Consider the following 14180-nt stretch of genomic DNA (forward strand, 5'->3'; position numbering starts at 1 on the left):
GGACCACGTCTCTACGGAGGCACAGCTATTGGTATTCGGCAAAGTCTTCCTTATCGTGCAGTTACTGTTCCACCTGCTCTTCACCTTCATGAAAATAACATGACGACAATTTATTTTAGAGGCAAAACCATTACCTTTGTTACTATTTACTATCGTCCAGGCAGAACTTTCAGCTATGATTTCTTCCGCTATATTGATACCAACTTCCGGCATTACATTATCATGGCCGACCTCAATTTTCATAGCAGTTCCCAACGTGACAAAGACAACTTTCTCGATTTTGTTCGGAATGAAACACGAGCTGAAATTCATACTTTACCGAAACCTACACGTCCTATCAGTCGCACTACTCCTGACATAGTCATAACTTCATCTTCACTATCTCAGTCTATTCACATATCTGTACTTGACTCCATAGGTAGCGACCATGTCCCCATCAGAGTCGAACTTCATTGTTCTCCCAACACTCAGCCGAAGCCTCCTCCTCAGAAGGTCTACTGCTACCAAATGGCAAATTGGGAACAATATCGCACCGATTTAGACACTGCCGTAACTACGCTCACAATGCCTAGTACGCAATACGAACTCGATCGAACAATCACTGGACTTACTACAGCCCTTCAAGACGCAGCACAACGTTCTATCCCAACAATCGAAGTTCAGCTACACAAACCTAAGTTACCTCCGCAATATTTACCATTTATTTCAGCATCCCGGAGAGCTTTCCGTGAATATCTCGCTACGGGTAACCTTGAAGCGCTTCGGCTTCATCGCCAGTACCTAAGGATCACTCATAATTATATCGTTGCGTTCAAGAGACGCCACTGGATTCAAACTTGCAACACATTAGCTAATGAAACATCCTACAAAATATTGGCGCAAGTTCCATCAATTAATAGGTAGAGTTTCTCGTACGCCTTACCCCATTGTTCATAATCATCAAGCAGTCCTTACGGATACAGAAAAGGCTAATAGTTTTGCTTCCTATTTTCAAAATATCTTTACACCTCTACCCGATTGGCATACACCAGATCGCTTGCAATCAACTATAAACAGACATACCGATGCAGCTTCTCCTTTCTTTCGTCCGTCTGATGATCATGATTTAGAACCAAATAATCCTCTAACCCTGCCGATTCAACCCGAAACTATTAGTAATACACTTAAAGGTAAACGGAATACTGCACCAGGATTTGACTCTGTTACATATGTACTCATCAGACAAGCGCCTCACTCTTTTCTACTCTTTCTTAGCACCATTTATACCTTTATTCTGCGAACTGGATATATTCCACGCGACTGGAAATACTCAAAAGTGCTACTCTTTCCTAAACCAAAGAAACCTCCATCAGAAGTCACATCCTATCGTCCTATTCACCTCACTAGTTATCTCTGCAAAATCTTGGAAAGAATCCTTGTCCGTCGCATGCACGACCATCTTCACCCACATAATCTTCTTGCAATACACCAAGCTGGATTTCGACCAAATTTTAGTACTCAAGATCAATTATTCCATCTCACCACAGCTATTTACAATCAATATAATACAGGTTTTCCTTCTTGCCTTGTAACATTTGATTTGGAAAAGGCTTTTGACAAAGTTTGGCACCCTGGCTTACTATATAAACTTCGTAAATATCTTCTGCCAACTTCGTACATCCGCTTCATACACTCCTTCTTAATAGGACTACTAGCTTATATCTCAATCAATGTAACGCTATCTCATCCTATCTTGCTGCAATCTGGTGTACCACAAGGCTCATCATTGTCTCCTTTATTATACTTACTGTACGTCGCTGATCTTGTTATTCCTAATAACACCACAATATTTCAGTTTGCTGACGACACTGCATTTTGCACATCTGCCCGCACCGTACAATCTCTTAATAAAACCATGCAAGTAGCCATTGATGCATTTGTGCGATGGTGTCATGTTTGGAGGTTAAATATTAACTCTTCCAAAACAGAAACCATAGTTTTCTTACCACGTCGACGCCGTTCACGAGTACATCGAAACCCGAATCTACTTCGCCTTCAATTTGATCTTACGCCTATACCAGTTTCAAGTACTATTACGTATCTCGGTGTCATTTTTGACACTCATCTTACCTGGACTCCACATCTCACCAAACTCATAGGTCAAGCGCAAAATCGACTTAATCTTCTTAAACGATTAGTGGGCACAACCTGGGGATTAAAGGCACATACCGTTCTCAATACATACGAAACCTTCATGCGGAGTACATTAATCTATGGACATACAGCCTGGGCATCTGCGCCCCTAAAATTCTATCAAAAACTTGCTATACTAGAACGCCATGCTATACGCCTAGCATACCGCATAAGCCTACCTCATCCAACACGTCTACTTTATGAGTTGATAGACTTTCCGCCATTATTAACGCACCTCGAACAACTGCGTATACGTTACATCAGCAAACGTATGGCACAGCCCCATCCTATGATACTTGATATACTCCGTTACGACCGTGACAACGATGCACCACCAACTTTCATTGACACCCCTCTCCAACACTTCATGACATTATATCATTTACAGTTAGATGATGACATATTGGACCCCGAAATCTATACAATCTACCGACCGCATGAACTTTCATCTCACATCTATCCATCATATGCACAGTGATACCTATTAACAAGGGCCTCCTTCGTCTTCATCAGTTCCTGAATCGCCCCAGGAACAGAAGATAACTTCATTCGTCTGAAGTAACATAACCTTGTGATGTGACGTCCAAAGCACTGCATTTCATCCATTCATTACAGTTGTTCATTTTCTTACTGCAGTCCTCTCAACTTTATTTTCCTCTCATAATTTGTGTTTATGTAATAACTGCCAATATTCTCTTCTAGCCATTAACCTATTAATGTTTGTGTTATATATATTTTTTTCTCTCCTGGAATCATTTCAATCCATGTATGTTTCATATTAATGTGATGAATAAAGAAATGATAAACCTGGCAACCCTTAGACCACCTACATTTCCATAGAGACACTTGATGTACAGTACAACACTTACCCGAAGAAAGGGCACAACCCTTTAAACGGGACGACGAATAAAAAAATACGGTGTTTTGATCAAGTTTCTGTGCGGTTTGTTGCTTTGAAACAGTGAAACAATGTCATCTAAAAAGTGTGTGAGCTCTCCAGACATTTTTTGTTACATTAGTGGATGTTATGTAGTGAAGAGACAAAGACAACGTGTAACAAAATTTGTGAAGGATGCATACAATGCATATTTTGGAATGAAATTAGGTGACCAGGACAAAAAGTGGGCCCCACATACAGTTTGCAAGACTTGTGTGGAGGCTTTGCGATTGTGGGCATGTGGCAAGAAGAAAGCCCTGCCGTTTGGAATCCCAATGGTATGGCGTGAACCAAAAAATCATGTTGAAGACTGCTATTTCTGTGCTGTTAACGTTAGTGGTTTTAGTTCTAAGAACAAAAGTAAGGTGAACTATACAAACAACATACAATCAGCTATCAGACCTGTAGCTCATGGGCCAGATATACCTGTACTATGTGTACCTACTATTGTCGAAAGTTGTTCTAGTGACAGTGAAGTTGAGGTAGAATTAGAACAGCGTGATGATGATGATGCATTGTATCCTAGTACGAGTACTAGCACTCCAAAGCCACTTACACAACATGAACTTAATGATCTTGTGACAGATTTAAATTTACCAAAAGAGAGTGCCCAACTTCTTGGTTCTCGGTTGAAGAAAAATTCTCTTGTCTCCTGAAAGACATTTTTCATGGTACAGGCACCGAGAGAAAGAAATTCTACCATACGTCACTGAAGAAGAAAATTTAGTGTATTGCAACAACATAAAAAAAGTGATAGAATTCTATGGTATTCATACAATGCAACAGAATGGAGATTCTTTATTGATGCATCGAAGCCCAGCTTGAAAGCTGTTTTGTTGAGCAACGGTAATGTATTACCATCGATTCCCATAGCATATTCTGGGTTCTTAATGGAAACGTATGAGTATGAAACGTTGAGACTTATGCTCGTAAAAGTGAAATGTGAAGAATATGGTTGGTCAGTATGTGGCGATTTTAAAGTGATAGCACTGTTGTTAGATTTCCAATTCGGGAACACAAAATTTCCCTGCTTTTTGTGTGAATGGGACAGTCGGGACAGGAAGAATCATTGGAAAGTGAAAATGTGGCCACGTAGAAAGTCTCTCTCTCCAGGAAAGAAGAATGTGACACAACAGCAATTGGTGCCATCGTCTAAAATACTACTCCCTCCATTGCACATTAAGTTAGGAATCATGAAACAGTTTGTTAAAGCATTAAACACTGATGGGGAATGTTTTAAATACATTGCAAGTAAATTTCCAGCAATAAGTGATGGGAAATTGAAAGAAGGCATTTTTGTTGGCAATCAAATAAGAAAGTTGATGCTTGACCGTGAATTTGAGCAAATAATGACAGAAACTGAAAGGGAGACCTGGGTTAGTTTCAAACTGGTAGTTCCCCATTTTCTGGGAAATCAAAAACATAAGAACTATGAACATTACGTGAAAAACCTTTTGGAAAATTTATGTAAACTTGGAAGCAAAATGAGCCTAAAGTTGCATTTCCTCAACTCCCATCTCGATTTCTTTCCACGTAATCTCGGAGACTATTGTGAGGAGCATGGGGAGAGATTTCATAAAGACATAGCAGAGATGGAAAGGAGATACATGGGGATATGGAACGTTAACATGATGGCAGATTATTGCTGAATGTTGAAAATTGATGTTCCCGTGTCGACCGTCAGCGATGTCAGGAAATCGAAGCGAATGAAGTTTGATGCTAAGTGACGTAATGTACTTGTGATTTTGTATGTAGGTGTAAATGAAAATATACATTTACATTAACATTAACATTAATTTTATAATCTTGTGGCATGTCGCATCCATTTAAGAACTGTATGAAAATTGTGAGAAATGCCTGAACTTAATATGTAATACGTTTTGATAAGTCCCTTATAGGCTTTGTAATAAAACAATACACCTGCTGATGCTAATATGTTTTAACGATTTGTGAAAAAATGTGACGTGATAGAGAGAAACTGATTTTATTTTTGAAATCAGCATTTCTTCTATAAATTATATAGTAGAAATGATTTTAATATGGGTGAACTCTCTTCCGCTGTATATACTGTACAAACAACAAAATTGTACAAACTCAATACTGAACATTGCTTGACTCGTGTTTATCACAAATTCACAACTACATTCGAAAAATGTCATTAATTCTTATCCAGATGTTAAAAATTTATTATGAATATTACCAGCAATACCTCAATATTTACCTCTAAAAATTAATCCAGATATATTTGAAGTAACCATCCGAAATTTTGTGTCGAAATGTGGGAATAGCAAACTTATTCTACTATCTTCTTACATAAATACATCCTACCAACAAGTGAAGAAATAGACCAGGAGAGCCAATATGTTTAGTAGAGCAAATTGAGGCATTAGACTAATGATCATCAGTTGAAACATAGGAAGGTTTGTCTCTCTGAGAACGTGGACATTTTCTCCAAGTATCTGTGTTCATCTCCCTATCATGTTGAATTAAGTAGGCTATTGAATTAGACTAATAAGCTCATGAGTGCAGGAGCAATTGTTTAATAATTGCAGATAAGAAGTTGGATAGATAAGGCAGATGCAACCAAAGTTCGGAGGTTTATATGTGACGTGTGTGTGGATAGAATGTGTTGGATCTAGCGAAAAGTGAGTGAGAGGGTGTTAGAATTGGTGGAGGTGAAAAGAACAGTTTCAGATTGAGAAGAAAAAGAGAAACTGGTTGAGACACTGGCTAAGAAGGAATTATATTATCTGAGACGTGCTAGAGGTTATGGTCGCAGGAAAGAATGGAAGGGCCAAAGAAGGCTACAAGTTTGGGCAATATCAAAACAAAAAAATCGTACATGAAGTCGAATAGAATAACGCAAGACCATGGAACATAGAAGTTTCTCAGTTGTAGCAAGTGATCTGCCAATAATGGCAGAATACCTATAATGATGATGATTCCGTACGTTGTATTACTAACGCTGTGCTTGTAGCAAGAGACAACACTAATGTAACACAAACGATTGATAGAATTTTAGTTTCCTGTAATGCTTATTAGTAAGAATATCGATATTTTGTTTGACTATCACACTTATTTGTTAATACTTCTCGTATCTATGAGCTCTAACTTTGCGCCTATAGCACTAACCAACAATAACGTAGCGTTAACGATTGACAGACCTTTCATTTTTGGCAACTCTTAATTAAGTGACAATTTTAACATGACATCGAGCTACGATCGCCATTTTCATTTAATAATGTTTTATGAACACCATTTTTTTATTTGAAGCACTAACAACACTTAAAATTGAAACCTTCCTTATGTTTCCAAAGTTATTTTATAAAAGTCGTTAGTTCGGCTTGACATCAAGCCTGAATTGCCACATTTATTTGTTAATAGCTTCTCGTTCGTAGGTGTATTAATTAACGTTGTGCTTGCAACACTAACCAGCACTAACGATTGACATCCACTTCGTTTCCAGCAAAGCTCATTCGTGAAAGTGTCGATTTTGGCTTGACTTCAAGCCAGAATCCCCACTTAAATTTGTTGACAATTATTTGTAATTATGAGCAGTAACGTTGTGCTTGTAGCACTAACCAGCTATAATGTAGCACTAATATTTGACACTCTTTTCGTCTTCCGCCAAACTTGTTTGTAAAAGTGTTGATGTTGGCTTGATGTCAAGCTAGAATCATCTATTTTATATGCTATTAACTTTTCATACGTTGTAGCACTAACCAGCTGTAACGTAACACTGACTGACACCCTTTTGGTTTCTCACAAAGTTTATTTTTAAAAGTGTTGATTTTGGCTTGACGTGAAACCAGAATCGCCACATTAATATGTTAATAACTTTCCGTACGTAGGGGCACTAACATAGAGCTTGTAGCACTAACCAACACTAACCTGGCACTAACAGTTGACACCCATTTTGTTTTCCGCCAAACTTATTTGTAAATCTGTTGATTTTGGCTTGACGTCATGCCAAAATCATCTATTTAATTTATTAATAACTTTTCGTACGGAGGAGCATTATTATCATGGTTGTAGCACTTACCAGCACTTACACAGCTCTAGCAATTAGTATAACTTTTTTGATTTTCATATGTGGCAATTTTGGCTTGATAAACGTAGAAATGGGGACGAAATAGAAATGTGACCTAAGGAACTAAAGATATTCTTTAAAATACAATAATAATTGATGTGAACATAAAGAGTTTTAATCACTTTTTCCATTTGTAAGTAAATTGAATCGCATGCCTTTTCGCTTCTTGTCTGTTTCTAATTGGGAAATAAAAAGATAAAAGACAATCTGCGATTCTTACTAGCAATAAATCTGCGTGACCAGGCTTAGAAATCTTGCTTGGACAGCTTCTAAGTAATTTCTATCCTAGTAAAGTATACAATAAAAAATAACGCAATTGAAAGTAATTAGATAATTACTTATATACTTAGAAGTCATCAATGTTGATTAAAATATTAATGGTCAGATAGAGGTTAGACTTGCATAAAAATGAAAATAATTGCGTGATTTTAAAAAAAATCGTATTATAAGTACTTTGAATGCTTGTTTTTGACCTGAGATATGTAAGTGGAGCCTCTTTATAATAGAATATCCAGAGTAAAAGTTCTTGTTATTTCTGAATGTGAATTTTAACTATATCTCCCAGTGATGCCATAAGTCACCCGGAGACAGGCTTTCTCCCAGAGCAAATCAATAGGCTATAATGAAGTTGGAGGTGTACCCACTTCCATAGCCACACACTATTGGAATGCACATAAAGGTAGTTTAATATTCAACCTTGGTAGCTATATTCATAATTATTATTTTCTTTGGGAATAATTATTTAATCCTTTCCTGTTTATAAGTGTCATAAACACACTCTTCAGACTAGTTCTGTTGATTCTGCGAATAAAATTTTGTGGAAGTGCGTAGAGTACATTTAAATTAACCTTATGGTTCTAATTCAGTTCAGAGTAAGGGTAAAAGTGAGGGGAAACGCACACGGGCATATGTCTCTCGCTTCCAAAAATTATGTACAGCGTCTCTCCACTTCCTAAAAATTACAATGTGCAAAGATATGCACATAGGACGGCGTGACGTCATGCGTCCCCCTACCTTTTCAGATCTACTTTTACCCCTGGTTAGAGCGTTATGCTAGATATAAATACATCTTTCTACTAATTAATTAGCATAAAATGCTTCTGACAGGGGTTTAAGCCTTTCCTAGAAAAGACGTTGCAACATCACTGGGATGCACCTCTGCTTGTTCTATCCTCACAACTAAGCTTAACAATCAAAATGCTACATATAAAACATAAACTTAATTAGCTTTCTGAAGCAATCAAGTAATTGTTAAAGTAGGAACTCTGAATTAACAAAGACATTCTCAGTGTTAAGTAGCTTTATCAAAATATTCTTAATTAAATTCTAAACATGGTTATGATCATTAGGAAAAAATTAGTCGACAATGTTAGTACTATATCTTTTCTTAAGTAGAATAATCCTTCACATTCTTTTCCCATTTATTTGTTTTTTTGAAAGAGATGTACCACGCATGGATAGATGCAACAGCAGTTGATACTCAATGGAAATGGGGTAATGAAGGTGGAGAACTGCCTTGTTGCGATGTAACACTTGAAGTTCCAAGATGGGCTGACCAGGAAGTACCTCCGGGAAAATGCCTTAATCTGGATAGGTTCGACCATGAAGATGGTATCTTCTATGGATTAGCATGCGAAATTGAACAGAACTTTATCTGCATGAGAGCTGGAGGACTTCCAGGTATGTAAGAACATGAATTAATTTTATAGGGCAAGAAAACAAATATCTAAGATAGCATATGTGAACGAAATATATATACTAATGTATTTGTTTTCAAGTAGATAATAGGTATTTTCAAATCTTCACGAAGAAATCAGCGGCAATCTTACGAAAGATATGAGTTCCGTTATTTCAATGTAAGACAAGTAGTTCCTCTTGATTCAGAATATTAGAGGTCATTAAGGATTATTAACATTTTTACACAAGTGAAGATATTATCTCGATTAAAGCTCAGCTAGGAAGTAGATGTAGCAATTCGAGGAATATATTCGTACTAAATCAGATGGACTCATATTTGTGCAGTTTAGATACAAATAAAACCAAATCTTTCCTCGAAGGACAAGGTTCAAGGATAACATTATTTAAGGAAAGAATAAATTGTCTTCCTTGTTCCTCTTGATGGTAATGGAAAGGAACTAATTCTTTGTAATGGTATCAACATTCAACTCATTGGTAGTGAGCATGTAGCAACTAAAGTTCTTGTCACAGTTTTACTGTTAATACGGACCAGTCATTCAGTTTGTAATTCTACTATAATAATATTTTTAATAAGTTTTGTAATACACTGTGTATCCACTAGATATATCCTACAAAACTACAGAACTCTCGTAGAAGCTACGACGAAAGACCAACCTTCGCGAAGAATGAAAATACAATACTTTATCTCGAAGAGTCTTCTTGTTCATCATCTCAAGCATAAGTTGGTTGGCCACATGGAAATTTTAAAACTTATTTCTCCCTTTGAAGCGCTGTTTTATATTTTGATAAGGTTTCCTCTTCGTAACTGCATCTAGATATTCGATCCTTGGTCTTCCTCTTCCTAGTTTCCCTTGTACCTTCCCCTCTATCAACACGGTGATTCAATCGGAGCGCCGAATAAGATGGCCAAGCATGCTGTTCCTTCTTTTTCCTATTATCTTCATGATCTGTCGTCCTTCATTAGCTTCCTTTAGTACGTCTTCCTTCCTTTTCCTTTCGGTTCATGATATGAGCAGCATTCTGGACCAACGCCACATTTTAAATAATTCCAGCTTGGATATTTCAGCTTTTCTCAATGTCTTCGCGTCACGCTCCATACCAGGGTCTTAATAAATAGTTTGCGAAGGTCCAACGACACATTTCTTGATGTTATCAGTCCTCTTTTCCTATAAAAGAGTACGGTACATAAAACGCATTTCTGTTCTAATGTTTGCTGTTTGGAATATTCATTCAACCCACGCACATACCAAGAAATCGTACATATTACCAAAATATACCATGTATTGCGCAAACCGAGACTTATGAAACAGAAACAAGAACATGTGAAGTTTGCTCTTTCGGCTGCCGGTGTTTAAATATTTAGGTAATGGAGTTTATATAGATTTATGTAATGTATACAAGAAACCTCATTTTGATACATCTTACAGTTTAGTCAGTATTTATTTTGTTTTCCAGTGAGTATGAACTCACAATTTCATAAATCGTTATGCAATGAAAACTTTGTCTTACGAGAATTACTCAACTCAAATGTGATCATATTACAGTAACTAAATGAAAGAATAATTCATAGAAAAATTTCTAATAGGTAGAATTAGGAATTGTAGGTACAAAATTTTGATTTAAAAAAAGGAAAAAAGATGCAATATTTTAATAAAGAAAGGTGCAACATTTTAGGAAATGGTTCAAATTTTAAATGTCCACGCAAACAGTACAGAAAGTAATTAATCATACGGCATGTATATAAAGACTGAAAATTCAAGCATGAAGTAAAACTTTTCCGTAAATCGAAGTTCTAGAAGACAACATTGCTATGCAAGTCCGAGAAACTGTTAGAACATTATTAGAACTGTTAGAAACGTATTTACATAAGCGGCAAACGTGTAAGTTAGCTGTGAACATGGAAACAGTATTGCGAAAAGTGTTTCATTATTATGGATTTGTAATACAAAGCAAGCTTGTAGTGACTGTCTAACATTTATTGATGTTGTTTGCATTTACCTCTTTACGCGCTTGCTAATACAAACACTCCAGGGTATACCCAGCTTGGTTCTGCCCTGAACCAATACATGTGCAAATCTAGCTTCTAGTGACTATCTAGAACATGTTAGTGCGTACTTTTTGCACCTCTGATTTTTGTGATATTTGGGTTTCCAGAGGTATTAAATATTTATGACACAGAAGCCTGTTATTTGAATGTAAATGTGTCGGCTTAGTATAAATATGTACATAGTTAATAGAACCAAAGAAAATAAGAGTCTAGATGGCATTACGACATAATTGGCGTAAGAACTTTAATTTATGAACAATTTTTTGGGGTGACACTCCACAACTATGCCTAAGTTAACTAAGGTATATGTCCATGTGCCAACAAATGAACAGTGTATAAGACATGAGAAAGGTAGTTAAGTCTGATTCCATAATCTTAATCTGTACCTTGTTGTTATGTTAATGCAAGCGAAGGATGGTATCGTTCAATAGTTTAAAATAATACTGGACAAAGTTACAAAGAAAACTGGATGTTTCGTATTTGAATGTGTAGATAAGTAAATTAAAATGTATTATTATGGTGTAAATTCTTCATTCATTTTTTTTACAAGGTTAACAACAAAACATTATGTACTTAATAGATGACCTTCATTTTTCAGTTACGCATAATTCATGATGCTTTACTTGTTGCTTTTCACCTAGATTAATCATGACACTAAAGTCAAAATGGAAAAAGAAGCATTGTCTGTTTCGCTCACCAAACTATGGATCTTAGAGTTGCTAACTCTGAGAAATAAAATTTCTGGTACCCGCTTATGATCCTCAGATTAGATATAACTGTATAGTTACCTTGAACTTGAACTATATAGTTCAGCATGACAAAACAAAGTCTGCCGGTAAAATATCGGTCAGTTGGGATGCTTAGTGGATCTACGCAGCATAGTGGATCTATGATGGACATCTCAGTTCCGATTTTTTTTCTCTTAACCGCTTAGGCCAGGATTTAAATGACAATGCTTTCTCTTCTACTCATGGAGGTATTTAACCCGTAAAGAGCGGATTTATGAGGAAAACGCATATTGCATTGTTTTGTAAAATAAGATATTAATCAAGAAAAACCTAATTGTTTCTGTTTCGTGTCTTTCAATCCACTCGTAGATAATATAGTAGATTTGCACTAAGTTTCAAGTTATATAAAAGGTCCAAAAGAAGTGTAAATCATTCCACGTTTAAAGAGTTCACTGCATATTAAGAAGCCTGCCTTTTAAGAGATTTTCCTAGTAGAACTACACAGGTGTACATTATTCTGCTATTAGGACTGTTTTATTCGAAGGTAGACGTGTACGGCAAGCAGGCAAAATTAGGCCATACAGATATATGTTTCGCCGCCATTAGGACAGTTTTATCCGAATATACATGCATACTATTTGGGGAGTTAAATCATTTCTTATATTTTGTATATAAAGTCAGTGATAGCTACATTCTCTGTTATATCAACATTGTTTTTTTTTTTTTTTTTTTAATGACGTTTAGCATTGCAGTGTTCCGAACAGTTTGCCTAACACAGTGACGTAATTAGTATATTTAATTCTACTTTTTTTCTACAGAGGGTGGTGCTGCTGCTGCTGGTGGTGGAGGAGGAGAGGAAGGTGGTGAAGCAGGGACCCAATCTGATGTCCAGCGACTAGAGTACGGAGGAAAAGTTTATGAAATCCATTACCGAAGGGACACCTTTGAAGGAGCCTTGAAATCATGTTCGCAAGAGCCGTCAGGAATGCTGGCCACCTTCAGAGAACTTGGAGAGCTGAAACACATCATTAATCAACAAGCAAAATGTAAGTAAAAATGATATATCGGTATTTATGGTGGAAATGTTGTATAGCAATGACGTTCCCTTTCATCACTGAGACCATTTAACACAAGGTTCATAGTTTATCATGGGATCTTTATTAAATATGTTAAACCTATAGATCAAGCTCATAATCGCAGAAAGGACGAGAACAAATACCTAATCCAACTCGTTAATTGTAAGTACGTGTTCATAGCATGTGTTCTCCATATTGAAAATGATCATGAGTCATTAAGAGGCCTAATCACTGCGAAATTAAAATGCCATTAATTTTACAATAATTATGTGATACCTTCAAATAGATAAAATATAATCGAAATGTGAAACAAGAGCACGCTAGACAACATTATTTTGCATGAGGTACCGTTATCACGAGTCACCTAGTAGCTTTCTGTTTGCAGCCATTAATTAAGAAACGCGAAAATAAATGCCATTTTCTAAATGGCTGGAAATCGAAAGCCGATAAGTGAATTATCGAAATAACTGTATTACATATAAAATAATATTGTCTAGCGATCTCTTGTTCCACTTTTCGATTTTTTTTAAATCTATTTGAAGATTATTGTAAAATTAGCGATTCGCCGCAATGGGGCCTCTTAATGGCGTAGCATACCTGTACCATCTTTGTTTTTAAGTCTATTGATTTGTTTGGAGAAATATATTTCTGTTTCCTTCGAAATGAACTGGAATTTTAAACGTTTGATTTTACTTAGTATCTCTTCAAATATGTTATCTCAAATCTATCTTCGTGAAAATTTAATTTCGTTATACGTGATTTTACGTAATATTTAATAATTGAATTAGGTAATATTAAATTTATTATATATGTAATGCAAATTCATTTTTGAAGAAAGCAAGGGACAATTGACTGTGCATGCATGAAAAAAAAATCAGCAAAATCACATCGTTGAAATTTCAGTTCGTTTCTAAGAAACAGAAAAATATTTCTTCATTTAAATCAATGGCGTAGAACAGTGGTTCTTAACCTTTTTGAATAACGGCTCACTTTACTGAACATCCAGGACACGGTGACACACTCTTGTTTGATAATTTTATTATAAATAATAATAAACTATTATAATAGTGAAACCAATTAGTTTTTATAATGACTCTATACAGCACTGAACATTATTACTACCGCTCGAAGTGTTCACTGGTACAATCTGTCTCGATTTTAACTAATTATTATTAAATTTCATGATTCTGAAATTCTAAAATTTTGCGACACACCTTAAGGGACTGCATGACACACCAGTGTGTCGCAACACATCGGTTGAGAACCACTGACCTAAAATATAAAGATGACATAGTAAAGCAGCACCAGTAATAATACAGTTTAATTTAACGACTCACTTCGTTAGTTTTGCTCAGTCCATTTATAACAAACTTAAGTATTTCTATATTTAATTTCTATTACTGTAATTTTTACTTATCAAGGTATATATTGT

The 14180-nt window shown here is 36.0% G+C and overlaps 1 protein-coding gene across 1 annotated transcript in view; it reads left to right on the top strand.

Annotated features, from left to right (window-relative positions):
* Nucleotides 1-14180, top strand: part of LOC145668224 (uncharacterized) — a 65368-nt gene that overhangs the window by 45623 nt on the left and 5565 nt on the right. The window contains exons 7-8 of the mRNA XM_081735876.1: nt 8640-8879; nt 12491-12718. Coding sequence (XP_081592002.1) covers nt 8640-8879; nt 12491-12718 — 468 coding nt within the window. The remainder of the gene's footprint in view (nt 1-8639; nt 8880-12490; nt 12719-14180) is intronic.

The sequence above is a fragment of the Thermobia domestica genome, chromosome 13 (assembly GCF_964235325.1).
Source record: "Thermobia domestica chromosome 13, izTheDome1.hap1.1, whole genome shotgun sequence".
Taxonomy (NCBI): Eukaryota; Metazoa; Arthropoda; class Insecta; order Zygentoma; family Lepismatidae; genus Thermobia; species Thermobia domestica.